We start from the raw sequence: 19,221 nt of genomic DNA on the forward strand, positions 1-19,221 counted from the left end.
GGGAGCTGAAGGAAAAGACCAACAGACCCCTCTGCTTTCACCCTCTGCTTCTTCATCTGCTTCTGAGCTACATGGTGATGATGATGCTGATGAGTCTAATTTCAAAAGAACTGGTACTCTTTCCTTCTTAATTACCATTTTATCTGCATGTATATAATTCCTTCGAATACTCCCGCCCTTTACTTTCTTCTTCTTCTTTTTTGAATATATATTGCAGTTGTTAGCCTTGTGAATTGTGATCTATGAATACTCCTTTTTAATTGGTTTGGAATGGAGTATGATGATTTATTTTTGGAATGATATCGGTGGGTTGGGAAGAATAGGGACGGTGTGGACGGGGAATGGCGCATATAATAACAGGGGTGATAGGGGCAGGGGTGCTGTCACTGGCGTGGAGCGTGGGGGAGCTTGGATGGGCGGCTGGCCCCCTCGCCATTCTCACCTTCGCATCCATCACCATCCTCTCCTCTTCCCTTCTCTCCGACCGCTACAAATACCCCAGCCCTCAACACGGCCCCTTCAGGAATCCCTCCTACATCCGTGCCGTTCTCTCTCTCTCTCTCTCGCTTCGTTTTATATTTTCAGAATGTACATGATGAAAGGAAATGAAATGAAACGGAGCACAGACGGTACAGTTAATTTCTGTTATATTTCACTCTTACACGCCAACTTATAAATTATAATTAGCTTTACCTAATTTGTTGACAACTAAATATGGTCACAGCAATTAGTCTCTACCTTAGAATTGGACAGAGTTTGAATTGGTTCCAAGTCTGTTCATCAAACTTGTACCACAACCAAACATTGAATGGTTGTTGTTGACAATAAAACTTAGGGTTAGTTTAATTACTCTATAGTCTATTTACGTTCTAAATATAGAAATGCTATTCTTATCTATTATTATCAACTGTATATTATATCTTTCTCATTCATTGAAAATTCGCCCAGTGATCAATTTTTTCCCCACTCCACCTAAGACTCAAAATTTACATAAGCTGAACTTTAACCACTGCTCTACTATAATGTCTCCTACAGAACTTCATACATACAGATATGTATAAATGTTGTTTTTTTATTTTTGTGGGATGCAGGGGAGAGGAGGTGGAGAGTGTGTGGAGTGTTTGTGGTGGGGAATTTGTATGGGGTTGGAATTGCATACACCATCACAGCAGCCATCAGCATGAGGTAATACATGTTATCCCCCACCCCCCCTTCCTTTTCCTTTCTCATGCTTTCATTTATTTATTTTATTTATATATTTTGATCCATCACTCTCTTATTCCAATTCTCATACGTCATTTATATATTTTTACATGGATGCCGTTCGAGTCTATCTTGGTAGTAGACGAACATTCTTGTGTGGTTTTCTTCAGTATGTGAACTTGTACGGGACTCGTGTAGTTTATGTAATTACAACATCTACCAGTATGAGGTACTTGATTACTCATGGTGATTCAATCATTATTTTGTGCTTTTTGTTTGTTCCCACTAGTTGCAAACACTACTATATGGATTCCCAATAAAACAAGAATTTATCTCACAGAATTATTACCATTATGAAAAAACCCAGCAAAGAAAAGAGGGATAGGGTGAGGACTAAAATTACTAGACATGATTGCTGCTAAATTTACCTGTTAAAATTTTGATTTATGTGTTGCCGAGTATTTTTATTGACCGCTAGTTGGTTTTTTTTTTTTATTCATCATTTTTTTTTTTCAAGTGGCGGGGTATGCATACAGATTTTCCTTTTTGGTTCTTTAATTGATGCAGAGCTATTCAGAAGTCAAATTGTTATCACAGAGAGGGGCATCAGGCTCCATGTGCATATGGGGATAGTTTCTATATGATGTTGTTCGGTGCAATTCAGATTGTAGCGTCTCAGATTCCTGACTTCCATAACATGGCGTGGCTCTCAGTTGTTGCAGCTATGACGTCCTTCTCCTACTCTTCCATTGGATTGGCTTTGGCCTTTGCAAAAATAATAGGTGGCTGTCAATTTGTTTTGTTATACTTGTCCATTTGCAAGCCTCCTTCACCCCAAAAAATGAGAGAGAGAGAGTCAACGCATTGATAATTTACAGCAATATACAATGAAAGAGAAGTTCTATTGAGCTATAAATTTTCTTGGCCCTGCAAAAGGGTTTTCTTCTGGTCCTGAAATAAAAAGAAGTTAAAAATAGTAAGAGATGACAGAGCTTATTACATTCACATGCAGTTTTGGCTCTATAGAGTTCTTTTTTTTGTAATTGCAGAAAATGGGAGAATTAGGGGAGCCTTGGAGGAGTCCCAGCAGCCTCAATGGTTGAAAAATTATGGTTAGCCTTTCAAGCACTTGGAGACATTGCTTTTGCTTTTCCATACTCCATTATTCTTCTTGAGATACAGGTGGGATTTTGTTAATTTGATAGGCAAACTTGTCTTAGGACTGCAGAGTTATCTCCATTTTTTGCCAGGTAGAGCGCAGAGTTATATGCTCTGAAGCATTTAAAACTTAAGTTTCTCTAGACAGAGTATGTAACATAAATTTAAAGGCTGAAGTGAAACATTGTATCTGTGGGATGAAGAATACTCTGAAGTCCCCCCCCACCCGAAAATGAGACTATGAAGAAGGCTTCAATGGCTGCAATACTTTTACCACCTTCTTCTTCCTCTGCTGTGGATGTTTCGGATATGCAGCCTTCGGGAGCTTTACGCCAGGAAATTTGTTAATCGGATTTGGATTTTATGAGCCCTATTGGCTTGTTGACTTCGCTAATGCCTGCATAGTTCTTCATCTCGTGGGAGGTTATCAGGTGCTCCTACTTTTTTTTTTTCCAATCATATTTGCTAAATTTCCAAAGTGATACTGAAATGTAGCTTCGAATCTATGTCCGCCAGTTTTTTTTTTTTTAGAAAAAAAAAAAAAAAACAAAAGGAAATATTCTATCTTCAAATTTAGGGCATGAGCACTACGAACAAATTTAAACTATTATATGTTATTATAGAAATTATAACCCTGCCTTCTAAATATTTTGGCAAGTACTCTAGAAGTGACTATATATTGTAGAACAACAAATGTATAAATAGATAGAAAATAGTACAGATAAGAAAACGTTTCAATGCACGCTACTATGTCGTTTTCTTTAAAATGTTATTTGCTATCATCAAATCGGTATGTATTGAGTTAGCAAATATGTTTTCAAGATACAATGAACCTCAGAACATAATCTGATATCAGTTTGCGTTAGACACAAACGAAAAATTGATCACAAACACCTTTAGAAGAATTTGAATAAATTTCTAGAATTCCATTTTTGCAAAAAACAGAACTCAGAATTGAAGAAATATGATTTGTGAAAGCCGTATGAGAGAGAGAAAGAGAAAGAGAAAGAGAAAGAGAGAATGACTGAATATTCTGTAGGATTCGAATTTAAACTTACCAGATTAAAATCTGACCGTTAGATTATTTATACAGTTCATATCGTACCACCTGATCTTTTAAAAATTATAAGATTTAAATGTGCGCGCATTTGTGGACGGTGCGAGATGGTTCCCTAGAGTACATACTAACACTATATCTTAACCAATTTTAAGAGAATTATCTATATTATCATTTATTAATGACTTTTCCTTTTTCACTCTTTCTAATGTGGGACAAACCCACATAACATTAAATGTTTTTCATAAATGTTTTAGAAAATATAGAATTAGAAGATTTTAAAACCCATAAAATTGATTATTTTAGAAAATATTTCAACATATATGTGTCTTCCCCCTCCACCCATTTTGTTAATTTTAATTCCAAAATGCATTTTTAATGGTCATATCCTATCTTCTGAGTTGCAAATTATTCATAGAGCCTTCAAAATCAATTCCCAAATTTGTTAGGATGGATGAGAAGTTGCACTGATAGAAGAACTGCTGTGTGCAACCTAAAGAGTACAAAATCAGCTGTAAATAAATATTTCTTCTGTAGTGGCTGCTTTTGCTGAGCTCAGATTGCTAACTATTACATCAAAAGAATTATTTTAATGTTTTATAAGGTGTATAGTCAGCCAGTGTTTGCATTTGTGGAGCGATGGTTTACGAGGAAATTCCCAGGCAATGGATTCGTTAACAATTTCTACACCTTGAAACCACCACTGCTGCCAGCTTTTCGGGTGAATCTTCTGAGGCTATGCTTCCGAACATGTTATGCTGTGTCGACGACAGCAATTGCGATGATCTTCCCATACTTCAACCAAGTTCTGGGAGTGTTGGGGGCCTTGATCTTTTGGCCATTGACAATATATTTCCCAGTGGAGATGTACTTTGTGCAGAGGACAATAACGAGATGGACAAAGAAATGGGTTGTTCTTCAGACATTCAGTAGGTTGTGCTTGCTTGTGTCGGTAGTGGCTTTTGTTGGCTCAGTTGAAGGACTTATAAGTGCCAAATTGAGCTAGGAATTTGAGAACTGTTCTGCAATGTAAAATAGAATATCCTCCAGCTTTCCTGTTGGACTTGGAAGTTTCATGTTCAAATCTTCGTAATTCATATAATGAGAGGTTAAGGGATCTGACACGAGGAGGGTGATGGACGCTTGAGGGGTTCAGATGAAATGACTATTCCTAGAATTTCATTTGAGATTAATTTTTTTAATTAACAATTTACCCTCTTGTTAGTTTAAGTGCGACTCAAGATGAATCAAGGATCAAAGGTTCAAATTAACTCCAAATTCAATAAAATCTTTCATTTTAATGATCCGGATCATAGTTGTCAAATCAAGATTTGAATCATGAATGGAAATTTCAATTTTGGGAATTGTGAAAGATAATCGAATCAAATCATAAGATTCAGTGCAATTTTCCAAAATCAGTTTCAAATGACATGCATGTGTTGATATATAAACAAGAAGCAAAATGGCACAGTATATTTACATTTTGACAATAAAAAGATCACACTTCATATGTATGTTTTCCCTCAACAAATAAAAAGCAAGGGAATGGGTCAAGAAATATTAATTAAAAAATGAACATATTGTTGTTTAAGGGAAGGAATCATGAAAAAAAATCAACTTTTGCTGTTTTTCAACAACTAAAAAAAAAAAACATTTGATGCATATTTTTTCTTGATTAAAAAAATTTTTTGACTTTGAAAGGGATAATTGTAGCGACCCCAATTTATTACCATTTTTTTTTTTTACTTTGAAACAATATAAAATTACTCTGATACTCATATTCACAATAACATCCCAGTCCCAGAGTGGGTATCGAGGATAACCGTCCATAAGCATACTATTCGAGCAGTGGGAAACATAAAATACCCAAACCTTATATACAATACCAGAGTTCTACTGTTTCCATAAATATACGTGTACATTTCCCGAAATCCACAAAATGAACTTCTAGGGATTACTCAAAACCCACTCCCAGCTCAATGCTTACCTTGAATCTAAGACGGTACCAACACATGTTGGCCTAACATGACTTTCAAATCTTATTTTGATGATAACAAATAGAAGTTAATTTAACAATGTAGAGACCCGAAAAATTATAGTAATTAAATAATAAAGGAATGAGAGAAAAGGAATTTTAAAAATGGGGGTTCAGCAGTGTCTCGTCGACGAGTGTAAAAGTGCTTGTCGACGAGCAGGGCTCTTGAGCTCGTTGACGAGGACGTGTCTCGTCGACGAGAACTTACCGAGAGGTCTGTTCTAGGGTCTGAAACTTGTTGACGAGGAGAAGGTCCTTGTCGACGAACCTCCTTCATAGACTCATCGACGAGGTGATGTGACTCGTCGATGAGGCCACGTGGACAAGCTTTCTATATAAAGTCGAAAACTCATTCTCTGCGAGGAAAAATTAGACTTTCTCTCACTTTCTCTTTCCAGGTCGGTTCCTCTACCTTCTCTCTACAATTCCGACCCCATTCTTCGTTGATTCGATGATCCAAAGCCGCCACCTTACTCCTGGAGAATTCTCTACAAATCTGCGGGAGTAATTTGTTGGTTGGGCCAACTTGAGAACCATCCCAAAACCAGAGTAAGCAAATTATTTGGATATTGTTAGTATTACCAAGTTTATTTGAGCCTAGATTTTGTATTATATAAGAATATACTGGAGTTTTGTGAAATAAAATCTGAGTATTATATTTTTAGGAATAGGGTGTTTTGGGGACCCCAGTGGGTGATATTTCAAGAACCTAGGTAGAATGATACATGGATTATAGTTTAGAAATTATGCATATATGGATTTGGGGAGAATATGTATGTGATAATTATCTAGGTGAATTCAGTTGTTTGATTAGGAAATTATACGTGTGTTATCTCAGGATGTTGAAATTATGAACGCCGCACGCGTGAGCTTGTAAATAGCATTTAGTGCTAAGATAGTCAAGTAAAGGAAATATGCTATACTAGGAATTTTTAATATGATTATCAGTAAAAATTATACGTTTTACCAGATTATTATTCAGATCATAAAATATTAGTATAACAGAAAATATAGACTTCAGAGCATGTAAATCTAATTATTTAATTGTGTGGCATAAGCTCGTAATAGATTAGTACAATATTTATACAATTTACAAATACCATGTTTTACAATATATTAACAGAAAATATCATGGAACATACATGTTCTATAGAATGATGAATTTTCAGTATACATATGATAGAAATTTTACAGAATATTTAGAAACATGATTTATAGTATTTCCAATATAACATGATTTACAATATACGTACAGAAACATATATTTTTAACATTTTCAGAATGCCATGATTTCAAAACCATAACACCAAGATACTTAGATATTCAGATATACTGTTATAAATGGTGCAATCCCAAGAGGGGGGGGTGGGTGAATTGAGTATTTAAAAATTATTACTTAGGTCAATTGGTTTAACAACAATATTACATAACCTAGAGTTAGTTTATGTGACCAATAAATAAACATGCACGTGTAGTAAGGTAAAGTACAGAAAATGAAAAAGATACACGCGATAAGTTATCGAGGTTCGGCCAAAGTGCCTACATCCCTGCCTTGGCTACACTAGCACAAGTATTCCACTACGACTCACTTAAACAGGTGGAATAGCACCTAATACAACATGCCTTATGAGGGTGGCACACTTAACTTTCCTAACCGGATCTAAGCCAGTCTGGGACTATTGTATAGGGCTAGTCTCCCTCTTTAGGCCCACGCCTGGAATACAACGAATGATACAAATTTTTGTATATGAAAATACACTTCTTCACAAGTAGATATGTATACCAGTATAGCTCAAGCAATAATGCAAGTACGAATGATATGTAAATATGCTCAGTGCTCTAATGTGTGCTAAACAATAAAATAAGTATAGACAATTGATCTAGATCAAGAGTATATATCAAAGTAAGATTTGAAACACAATATGTGAATATCACAAAATCAGATCAAGGCTTCACATATGCTTAACAAGATAATTCAAACAAACTCAACAAGATGTTCTCAATATTCTAAGCACAAGAATTGTTTGAATGCAAGTTTTGAAAATGATTTTGCACACAAATCATAAGCTTAGGTGTCTTGCAGTGACAATGCAAGAACCACAACCTTCTAAGTCTTCCTACACTAGATTTATCAAAAGAAATTTGCGAAAGAACTTAAGGCTATACTCTCAAATAAAATCAATCAAACAATACAGCAAATGAGAGTACTAGCTAGTGAAATTAAGCACAAACACTTTAGAAATACTCACAACACTTAAAGGATCAAGAAAAATTAATTGTATAAGTGTTTGAGAGTAGTATAGGCTAAAAAGGGATTTTTGAAGTTGAGAGAATTTTGCCTTAATTATTTTTGCTAATCACTGCTAATTATTACAAATGAGCATATATACATATATATAGGCAAGAGGAAATTTTTTACCGTTGGAGACTTAATGGACATTATTAAAAATATTTTAAATGAGTTTAATATTTTAATCCTATTTAACCCCTTTTAATTTTCAGTAAAAATTAATTTAATCTGAGAGATTCGGGTGCCCGGTCTGAGGTTCGGGTGCTCGAATAGACTCAGATAGAAAATCAATTTTTAAAGGTTTGGGTGCCCGAAGTCAGTGTCGGTTGGCTGAACAAAAGTCAAAAGCATTCTGTCCCCAGTTCGAGTGCCTGAAGCTAAGTTCGGTCACCCGAGGTCTTTTTGAACACGAAGGTTCAGGTACTCGGGTTGGTGAAAAGTGTTCTGACACGGGTTCGGGTGATCGAGGAAGATACGTTCAAATTGGTTCGGCCTACCGAATAAGAAATCAACAATTTGACTTTGTTCAGGGTTCCGCCACCCGAGCTCTCTCAAGATTTGCAATTAAAGTCCAATTTTGCCTTATTTAAATCCCCAGATATAATAAGTGATGTTAGGGACTATATGCACTAAGTGTAGGTACTTAAGGTCCAACTAGGGTTTATTTAAGCATACCTACCTATCATGCATGATGCAAATTATTATAAGTCATAGGAGTATACAGTCTATAATAATATTACATCCTAGAATGAAGAAAGAGAAAGAGAATTACAAATACAACACAAACTTCTTCATTCATCGGCATGAACACCGCACACCATCATGATATGTTTTTCAGTTAGAGTGCGCGCGCAAGGTGAACTTGCATGCAAACCTTAGTACAACCATCAGTACCAAGAGTATTTGTCATGATCAAAACTGGATGTGACCTATAAGGTCAACATATACAGATATTAAATATTCAGTCAGTTATTCAAATTTTCAGATTATTCATATCAGTTTTATAGTATTATGGTTATTTCAAAATCATGGTAAAATAATAATATAAAAAAATCAGTTACATATCTATATAATGTCAGACCCTGATGGACCAGATTAGTTTCAGAGCATGGTACCGTAGCTACTTTCAGTTTAGAGTGCAACCACATAACTCAGATAGTATGTGGATTTTCAGTAGTCGATCGAGCCTATGTTGTGGACAGGCTCCCCGTCAGTTAGTGTAAAGACTCAAAAAATTAAAATGATTGAAATAATAAAGATAAAAATAGATAAAATAACAAATAAATAAATAAAAGGAATGGCGTGGGAAAAAGAAGGAAAATTTTTTTTAAAAAAAAATTAATTAAAAAAAATTAAAAATTCAAGAAATTAAATTAATTAAATAATTAGTTATTAAATTAAACATTTTTACATTAGATTTGAAAAAAAAAAAGAAATATATATATATATAAAGTAACTGAAAGAAAAAGAAGAAAGAAGAAGAAGAAGTCAGAGGCCCCTCCCTGAATATATTTTTCCTACACAGCTCTAGCCACCTCCATGTCCGTCTCTCTCTCCTTCTCTCAATTTCTCGACGAGTTTGCGGCGGATCAGGAAATGGAAGGTCCCGTTGGATTCCTGGTTCCACTGCCGACATTTTTACTAGAGCAAATTTTTCATGAAAATGACTTAGGCATTGCTCTTGGGAAAGGTAATTTTTCTCCATTTTTCCAATTTCGCTGTTAATATGCGGTTAAATCGACGATCAGACACCACCACGTGGTCCTAGTCGTGATTGCCGTCATTTTGACGTGAATAAATTTTCAATTGGGGTTTTTTAAGCACCACTCCAAAGTGAGTGAGATTTGAGAAATTTGGCAAAATAGTTAAATTTATGGGTATAATTGTTAATTTAAAAATTATGGCCCTAGAAAATATTTAAATAGTATTTTATTTAGGAATAATTACATGGAATTAGAAATTTTCATTCAGGGTAAGGGTGAGGGCTGCAGGTATTTTTTCGGAGTCCCTGTCGGTATAGTTCGAGAATTCAGGTAAGGGGGAAATTTATATATTAAATTAAGTTTTTCATGAATTAAAAAAAAAAAAGATCATGTGTTATTTATGTATATATGTTTTTATGTGAGTTTAAAATGCCAACCATGAAATTCATGTTTTCCGAGCCTAGGGTTGTTTATATAGTTATGTATGTGTGAAAGTAAACGAACAAAAATGAAAGAAATTTTCTAAGGAGTTATGTAAGAAATGAAGTGTATTTTGAGTATATAAATGTTAAATGTGGGTTGACTTATTTTATGAGAAATATTTATGAATTTTACTGTTAAATTGTGTGGCATGAGAATCTATGCAAATTATATGTTAAATGTATGAGATGCAGACTAAGTAAGTAAAGCAATGAGAATAAAATATGATATGGATAATGTTGCCTATGTATGTTAAATGCAACCATGTAAAGGTACAACAGCTGAAAGTTGGGTTAGCAGATTTTAGTGCATTTCTATGTAGACTAACTGTAGTAGATTCTAGCGCATTTCTATGTGGACTAATTGATGACGGTTAAAGAGCGGCTGTAGTACAAAGGAATGAAATGAAACTGTTATGAAATGAAATGACAAGAAATGACAATGCAATGAAATGAAATGTGAAATGTGAAATGTGAATGATACAAATAGGAAAGAGTCACTTGAAGTGAAACACAAGGAAATGTTAAGTTATGAACATGAAAGAATGTGAATGATTGAATAATGATAGAAAGAATGATGTATTGTGATATTAGAAGTATGTATGTATGTAGAACATGTTACGATTGGGCGAGGTGTATCTTTCGCTTGAGGGCTTGCTGAGTAAGGCGAGTGCACTAGTAGCTTCAGATGTCACAGTAGCCGCATACGTACTAGGGTAGAGGGAACCTACTGGTATGGACGGGTAGATTTCCCTATCCTTAGGGCCTTTGCCGGTAAACTATTGTTGAATTGTGTGAGTACAAGATTAATCTAACACTTGAGGGCTTACTGAGTAAGGTGAGTGCTCTGGTATGTTTTAATTATGACCTTAGGGGTTACCTAAGTATCAGAGCAGAGGGGTGCTACTTGTATGGGCAGGTAATCACCCCTATCCTTGGGTAATTTCGTGGGTAAATCTCTGCGTGTGATTGTTTAGGTTTAGAAAACGATTTCAATGTTATATGAAAATTTGCAAATGTATTTAAAATGATATCTATATACCTCATGTTAGCCACACGCTGTGTTTAATATATTGTTTTTTCCCTAACTGAGATGTGTCTCACCCGAATATGAATTTATCTTTTTCAGGACATCCCCGGGGTCGGGCTTAGAGAGCTCGAGGGTTTTTAGCCTTCTGAGGATTGTATAAAGAGAAAGGGTATATTTTTATACACTTTGGGGGAATGTAAATATTTATGTTTTATGTGTAATGCCCCAACCTGGGTTTGCCCGGGAGCACTGCATCTCTCCTCTTCCACCTGGATCAGACAATAGGGGGGCGGGCCTTATCGAACTAATGACTAGCCCCACAGATCAACACGTATCCTTTTTAGTGTGTTTTGCTTACTCACACACTTCTTGAGAAAATTTCCCAGGAGGTCACCCATCCTAATATTGTTCCAAGGAAAGCACACTTAACCATGGAGTTCATATGGAAAAGTTCCCGAAAAGAAAGGTGCACCTTGTTGATATGGGTAGTAACATCTAATCTTTCTAAGTCTTTTCATCCATGGGGTATCACATTCTCCCCCACTTATAGAACGCAATGTTCTCGTTGCAAATCCATATTTCCAAACCCAGGCGATGTGATTCTCATCATACTTCCGGTTAGGTGTTGGCTTTGATACCATTTGTAACGTCCCAACCTAGGTTTGCCAGGGAGCACTGTATCTCTCCTCTTCTACTTGAACCAGGCAATAGGGGGTGGGCCTTATCGGACTAATGACTGGTCCCACAGATCAACACGTGTTCTTTTCAGTGTGTTTTGTCCCCACTCACACACTTCCTGAGAAAATTTCTCAAGAGGTCACCCATCCCAATATTGCTCCAAGGCAAGCACGCTTAACTGTGGAGTTCTTATGAGAAAGTTCTCAAAAAGAAAGGTGCACCTTATTGATATGGGTAACATCTAATCTTTCTAAGTCTTTTCATCCATGGGGTATCACATTATGTCTTTATGTTTTAAGTCTGTTGAGAATGGACTGGTTGTGAACATTCTGAAATGTTTTGGAGATTTGTGTACTTATGGAAATGCAGGTGTTGGATGGATATTGTGAAATTTAGATAGGGTTAGTAAACTCTGGTATATTGTTATATGGAGATTATATTTATATTTTCCACTGTGTATGATATGGATTATGGATTTTCAGGATTTTACTAGGTATAACGCACCGGACCTGGGTTTAAGGGTTCGGGGCATTACAGTTAGGGTTGAGGAGGCCGATCTGACTTTCAGAGTTTAGTTGACTTATCCTGGTCGGCCAGCCAGTGATAGGTCCCGCCTGTAAGCCGTACAACCTTGTCATGAGGAGTTAATGACTTTCAGTTATCCATCTTGGGAAATTTTTTTCAGTTATTATATATGTATCCAAATTTACGAAAACTGTAGACATACCTATGAATATTAGAAGTATTATGAATAAAATATTCATAAAAATAGTTTATGTTAGGAAACATAGGTATGAGCTATACTATGTATTATCTATACGTGATTTCTTAGACTCTGTTGTTTACAGTACTTCTAAATCGGATTTTACAATTATGTAAACTGATATACCACACACTAGCAATAGCATATTTCGTCTTACTGAGCATTGTTTCATCCCAGTGATTTAACAATTTTCAGGTGATCCAATTAAATGAGCAGATCATGCTCGTAGATAGGAGGGACTACGATACTGCCCTGTCTATAGGGTGAGTGTTTTTAGGAAGTCATTTTTGAGTAGACCCTAGGTCCAGGTGAGGGCATTTTGGGAATGGTTATGTATGCATATTCTCAAAAATTTTGACACTCTGGTATTGTATATATTGACGTGGTTATATGTATTCTGCTTTCTGCTGCATAGGTAGTTTATTGAGTTCCAAATTCCATAGTTCCTATCTAGTCTGTGATGATGGTTTGGTTTATATTAGAAGGTTTAAGAGTAGTGAAATTTTACAGTTTATATATATATATATATATATGGCATGAATATCAGGTCATTACAATTTGGTATCAGAGCCTAGGTTGTTAGGTTCTATAGACTTTAGAGGGCAGCGAAAGCAAAACCAAAGTACAGGAAAGGATTTGAGGTTTTGTTCTGTGGTCTGGGTACGGGATTTTCGTGGTAGATTCTGTGTCTTTTCTAGGGTGACGATTTCAAAAAAGCCATTGTAAACTATTGTTGGGTCGTGTGTCTAGGTTGTAGGATTGGATTTTGAATTAAGATGAGGGAGGATAGTTAATCGTGAATATGAGAATTCAATTAGATTAAATAAATTAGATCTACTTGAGAGATAGGGTCCTTAAATTGCGTTCTTTGTATTTTTAGGATGAACCCAATGAGCAGTGGTACAAATGCTGGGGGTGTGGAGTAAGACCTTCTAGTATGGGAGGTAGAGATACTGATGCGGTATTGCGCAGTGTCACCCAGCAGGAAATGGCTGAGAAGACCAGGAGTTCAGGGGAGCGTGGCTGCACGATCAAGCAGTTTACGCAGATGAGACCTCCGTCATTTTTTGGAGGAGCAGACCCTTTAGCAGTTAAGAATTGGGTTCAAGACATTGAGGATATGTTAGTAGTGCTTCCATGTACAGAAGAATAGAAGGTAGTATTTGCGACGTTCAAACTAACAAGAGAGGCAAAATGCTAGTGGAGATCAGCGAGGTTGATTGAGGATCAGAGACCGGATCCTGTGCCAGTGATGTGGAGTCGATTTAAAGAACTGTTCTTTGAGCAATATTTTCCTACTATCATTCAGAGTGCAAAGGCACCAGAATTTATGCACTTAGCTTAGGCGTAGATGATAGTATCATAGTACGCAACTTGATTTATTGAGTTGTCTCGGTTTGCTCCACATTTGGCACCGGACAAGGAGAAAAAGGTGAGGAAATTTGAAGAAGGTATGAGGCAAAATCTATTTAAGCAAGTTATTGGTTTTCGGGCTTAGATATTCACAGAGGTTGTGGATAGAGTTGCGGTTATTGAGAGTGGCATGTAGAGAGGCAACGCAACTCAGAGTTAGAGAAAGAGGGCCACACCTTAGGGTTTTCAGGCGGGTTCCAATGGGGCCCCATGGAGAGGAGACTGTTACAATGGTGGTCAGAGGCAGATGATAGGACCTCGGGAGAATCAGGGTGTGCAGACCTACCCTATGTGTCAAACGTGCGAGAGGAGACATTTGGGAGAGTGCGGGGCAGGGAGAGACATCTGTTATTGTCGTGGGAGACCCGACCACATGGCACAAGCATGCCCAGGACCGTCGATCTAGGTGCCAGCTCCTAGATCCTACCAGGGAGGTTATTAGGCACCCCGTGGAGGCCAGCAGAGGAATGTAGCCCCAATGAGGGTTTATGCTTTAACGTTGGGAAACGCCGAGATCGCAAGTGACGTTGTGACAGGTACCTTTACTGTTTTATCATATCAAGTTATTGTCTTATTTGATTCAAGTGCCACCTTTTCTTTTGTGTCTGCGATCTATGTTAAATTGTTTGGAAATGAGACCAAGTTATTAGATGTGGAATTGTCAGTAGCTACACTGTTAGAGTCAGTGATGAAGTGTCGTAGAGTGCTCAGGGGTTATCCAATAAAAATTCAAGGGAGGGTGTTACCAGCTGACCTGATTATGTTAGATATGCATGGATTTGATGTAATATTGGGTATGGACTGATTGACAACTAACTATGCTAGTATCGATTGTCATATGAAAGAGGTGATATTCAGTTAGTGTCAGCTATGGAGGCGAGAAAACTGCTCCTAGATGGATGTCAGGGGTTTATGGTCTTTGTAAAGGAGGTGTCAAAAAATGAGATCAAGCACGACGCTAACTGGGATAGCTCTATATACCGAGAGCATACCCCTGCACCATCATATTTCCCTGAGTCAGAGCAGAGAACTTATTTGCCTTAGCATCACATGTGGAAGCCGAAAAGTATCTTTCAAAGAACACCTCCTTGAAACCGCTCCATGTCATCTCTATAGGACCAACTCTTTGCTTCTCTAACAGACTCACCACAGTCCACCATTGCCCTACCTCCCCATATAGCTGAAAGGTAGCATAGAGGACTCTCTGCCTATCTGTGCAGTGTAAAACCTTTAGAATCCTCTTGGTCTTCTCCACCCAATCCTCAGCTATCATCGGGTCAGGTCCTCTTAAGAACATCGGAGGATGCATGTGTGTGAACCTCTTAATGGTGCACCCCACAGATGTAGGAGAGCATTTGCGTCTTATAACACTCTGCATAATCTCCCGCATGACTTGCCTTATCAAACCTCGAGGCATAGACAGAGTCTCATCACTCGCAGTCTCCTCGAAGTCACTTCCTAGGTCGTTATCCTTGGGGTCCATTATGAAAACACAACAGGAATCTATTAATATTCCTACAACATACACTGTTAACACAATCATCTAAACTAATCATGTGACAACCCGAATAAAAATGGAATTTAAATAATAAAGAGCAAAGGAAATTATCAGAGGACTCGTCGACGAAGACATGATTCGTCAACGAGGGTATAAGAAAATTCGTCAACGAAGACAGGATTTGTCGACGAGGAAATACCTAGAGAGATTTTGAGCTGACTGAATTTCATCGACAAAATTATTAAAGGATTCGTCGACAAATGACGTGGCTCGTCGACGAATCCCCTATTCTATAAATATCAAAAATCCAGATTTTCACTTCAAGATTAAGCAACCAATCACTCTCTCTCTCTCTCTCTCTCTCTCTCTCTCTCTCTCTCTCTCTCTCTCTCTCTCTCTTTCATTGATTTTGGGCTAGATTTACGCCGGATCAACAATTCGAAGTCACCACGAAGCTCCTGGGGAAGTTCTCTCCAAATTTGCTAGAGCGGATCATTGGTGAAAGCAAGTTGGAAATCATTCCTGAGTTGAGGTAAGACTTTTTAAGTCAAATTTGGTCTTACAACAATTATAGGAAATGATATACACGTATAAATACTGAAGTTTAATACTGAGAGTTTTTAGTTTTAGGGTATTGATAAGAAAATCCTACGGGTGTTAGGCTAGGATATTTTAGGAGCTTTCTTAGTAGTCAGGTAAGGGAATAAACTAAAGTAGTTACTTTCTTGCAAATTATTGTTATTTATGAGAAAAGGTATTTTTAGGAAAATCATATATTATATCTGTATATTACGAAGGAAATGTACGTTTGTGAAAAATACTGTTATTATGTTGAAATGTATATATATGTGTAAGAGATGCCAGAAACTATGATTTTAGAATACAATGCATGGTTTTTATACAACAAATGTGTGGCATGAATATTATTTTACATAGAAGAATATCATGATATGACAGTTATACGAATGGAATATGTTTTGAGAATATTATGAAAGAATATAGTACATTACCATGTTGAAATACATGATAAATGATTTATTTTCAAAATGATATGTATGATATATTCGGCGCAAGGTCGTAATTTATGAGATGTTCGGCGCAAGGCCGTAATTTATGAGATGTTCAGTGCAAGGCCATAATTTATGAGATATTTGGCGCAAGGCCATATTTATGCAATTATGAAATATGCTATATGACTATGTATTATATGTTATCAGAACCCAGATGTTAGTTTAGTTCAGTTCAGGAGCTCGGTACCGTAGCTATATAGATCAGATATCTGTGTTTAGATTAGTGCTAACTACTCCACGAGGGGGTGGAAGATGGATAGTCGGTATGGCTTTCAGTGTAAAGTTGTACACGTCCACTTGGCAGTCTGAACCAGGGTGTGGCGGGCCCATCGTACTTACATACATATTTGATTCGGCAGTGGTTGGCCAGCCATTGTCGGATCCCGCCTTCTGGCTGCACAACCCGTCATGGGGGATAATGCATGACATTAGTCAGCTATTCATCCTGCGTATGCTTTTAGTATTATCAGTTATAACAGATGTTTTATGTATGATATGATTTACTAGAATAATATGAAAGTATATGATGATTCAGTATGTTTTGACATTTGTTCACTGATATATGAAATGTATTATATATGTATAACTGCATCATATATATTCATGTTGTCACACAGCTGTATTTAGTTCATTTTCCCTTACTGAGAAGTGTCTCACCCCCGAACTTAATATATTTTTTAGGAAACCCTAAGTGATTGGCAGGTCATGACCGCCGTTGAGTTTACTACACTACCTCGTTAGGAGGGTAAGCAATGTACTAGGATCAGAATTGTTTTGATTATGAGATCGTAGATGTATTTTGAAATATTTTGGAAGAATGTAAATAGATACAGTATTTTGGGAAGGTAGATAACTCTAGTATTATGCTTCTGGTATTATGTTTTATAGATGGATGATTTAGATTTTATGCTTGCTGCTGCTTAGGTTTCCGCTGTGATTAATAGGTATCCCCGTTACCCACGGGTTCGGGTTGACTTTTCCATTCATTATGTTACATTTTATATTGAGAATTTGTGGTCGTTACAGTTTGGTATCAGAGCCTAGGATACTAGGTTCTGTAGACTCTAGAGTGCAGCAGTAATAATACTAGAGTATAGGATAAGGGGATTTGAGGTCTGGTTTTGTAGTCTAGATGCAGGACTTTCGTGGTGGTTTGTACGATTTTCCTGAGATGACGATTTCAGGAAAGTCATGGTAAACTATCGTCAGGTTGGGTATCTAGGTTGTAAGATTGAACCTTGAATTAAGGTCGAGGTGAATTAAATAGAAGAATATACCATATGAGTTGAGTGATATGTATAGAGAAGGAGGTTTTGAGTTAAGTTACATGTTTTTCAGGATGGACCTTGGTATAAATAGTGCCCACGCTAGTGCGAGTGAGGGTGCTAGACCCTCAGGTGCTGCGGGTAGTGATTCAGATGCCGTTTTACGCAGCGTGGCACAACAGGTTATGGTAGAAATTGCTAGGAATTCGAAGGAACCGAGTGGTCTGTCGGCAGGTCACAGTAGTTCGATTGATAAGTTTATTAAGATGAGTCCTTCGGCATTCTCAGGAGGGACAGATCCTACAGTTGTTGAAAAACAAGGTGCAGGAGATAGAGAAAATATTTGCAATGCTATAGTGTTCAGAGGAGCAGAGTGTGACGACCTGCTTATTTTCCACATTTTTTTTTTAAAATAAAATCAATATCACAAATCCTAGATTAGAAAATCTTAATCTACCTGAATCCGTGGGTACCAGGGATACATCAGAGCACGACACAGAAGCCTAAGCAGCAGGAAACATATAATCACAATATTATACATACAAAAACATCCATCTAATTGCTACAAATACCAGAGTCACTATACCACTGTATTTCAGTATATACACATCTCAAACAAAATTTAGGGACATTTCCCTCAAGAATCCAACCGACCCTACCAAAGCTTACCCTTCAAAAAGGGTAGACCACAGCTCTAATTCAGCGGGGCTTTTCCCGCTCTCCTATCTGGAGCTCCTGAAAAGTTTATAAAATTTAGGGGTGAGACACCTCTCAGTAAGGGAAATAAACTAATACCAGTGTATGGCAACATGAGCATTCCGTGTTCTACATATATCATACATAACATATTCTGTAACTGTTTTGTCAAATCTGGTAAACATATATATATATATATATATATATATATATATATCAGATCATTACAGAACATACTGCATTTTCATAATATATCTCACCTCATAAAACATAATACAAAATCATTCCTGGTAGGTTAGCTGGCCGTTGTCATGTATTACCCCCACATGACTGGATTGTGTGGCTCGAAGGCGGGACCTGACAATGGTTGGCCGACCACTGCCAAGTCAAACATACAATCTGTAAGCCGATGGGTCTGCCTAACCTGGTTCGTACACCAGGGCCGATCATACACACTTCTTAATAACAACATCGACCATCTAATCTCACACCACTCCGTACAGCAGCGTTAACACAAATATCATGATCATGAAGACCATGGACATATAGCAACGGTACCGTGCAAGTGCTAGCCTAGACCAAGCCAACTAGGTTCTGATACCATATAACATATATAAAAACTGTGATACATGGATATTTTATATCATTAATTTTCACATCGATCATATCATTTTGTATATATACGTGTATCATGAAAATTATCGGCCCGTACGCCGGTATTACACATTTTATCATAGCTCGCCCCGTACGTCGGCAAATCATAGCACAGCCCGTATGCTAGCAAATCACATCATAGCACAGCTCGTACGCCGGAAAACATATCATAGCACAGCCCATACACTGGCAAATTACATCATAGCACGGCCCGTACGCCAACAAACAT

General features: G+C 37.1%; 1 protein-coding gene across 3 annotated transcripts; it reads left to right on the plus strand.

Moving 5' to 3' along the window:
• The first annotated feature begins 902 nt into the window (after nucleotides 1-902).
• Nucleotides 903-4,720, plus strand: LOC131168232 (probable amino acid permease 7). Of its 3 annotated transcripts, none has more exons than XR_009140266.1 (5): nucleotides 903-1,432; nucleotides 1,771-1,985; nucleotides 2,253-2,315; nucleotides 2,424-2,792; nucleotides 3,868-4,720. XR_009140266.1 is itself a non-coding variant. In XM_058127547.1 (5 exons), exons 1-5 carry the CDS (start codon nucleotides 1,181-1,183, stop codon nucleotides 2,477-2,479), a joined length of 426 nt encoding a protein of 141 aa, XP_057983530.1. In that variant the 5' UTR covers nucleotides 947-1,180; the 3' UTR covers nucleotides 2,480-2,937. The 3 variants fall into 3 exon arrangements, 2 of the variants coding, with proteins under 2 accessions (XP_057983530.1, XP_057983521.1); XM_058127547.1 differs by lacking the exon at nucleotides 3,868-4,720 and having other exon boundaries at nucleotides 947-1,185; nucleotides 1,346-1,432; nucleotides 2,424-2,937; XM_058127538.1 differs by lacking the exon at nucleotides 3,868-4,720 and having other exon boundaries at nucleotides 953-1,432; nucleotides 2,424-2,937.
• Nucleotides 4,721-19,221: the final 14,501 nt, after the last annotated feature.

Source organism: Malania oleifera, chromosome 1 (assembly GCF_029873635.1).
Source record: "Malania oleifera isolate guangnan ecotype guangnan chromosome 1, ASM2987363v1, whole genome shotgun sequence".
Taxonomy (NCBI): domain Eukaryota; kingdom Viridiplantae; phylum Streptophyta; class Magnoliopsida; order Santalales; family Ximeniaceae; genus Malania; species Malania oleifera.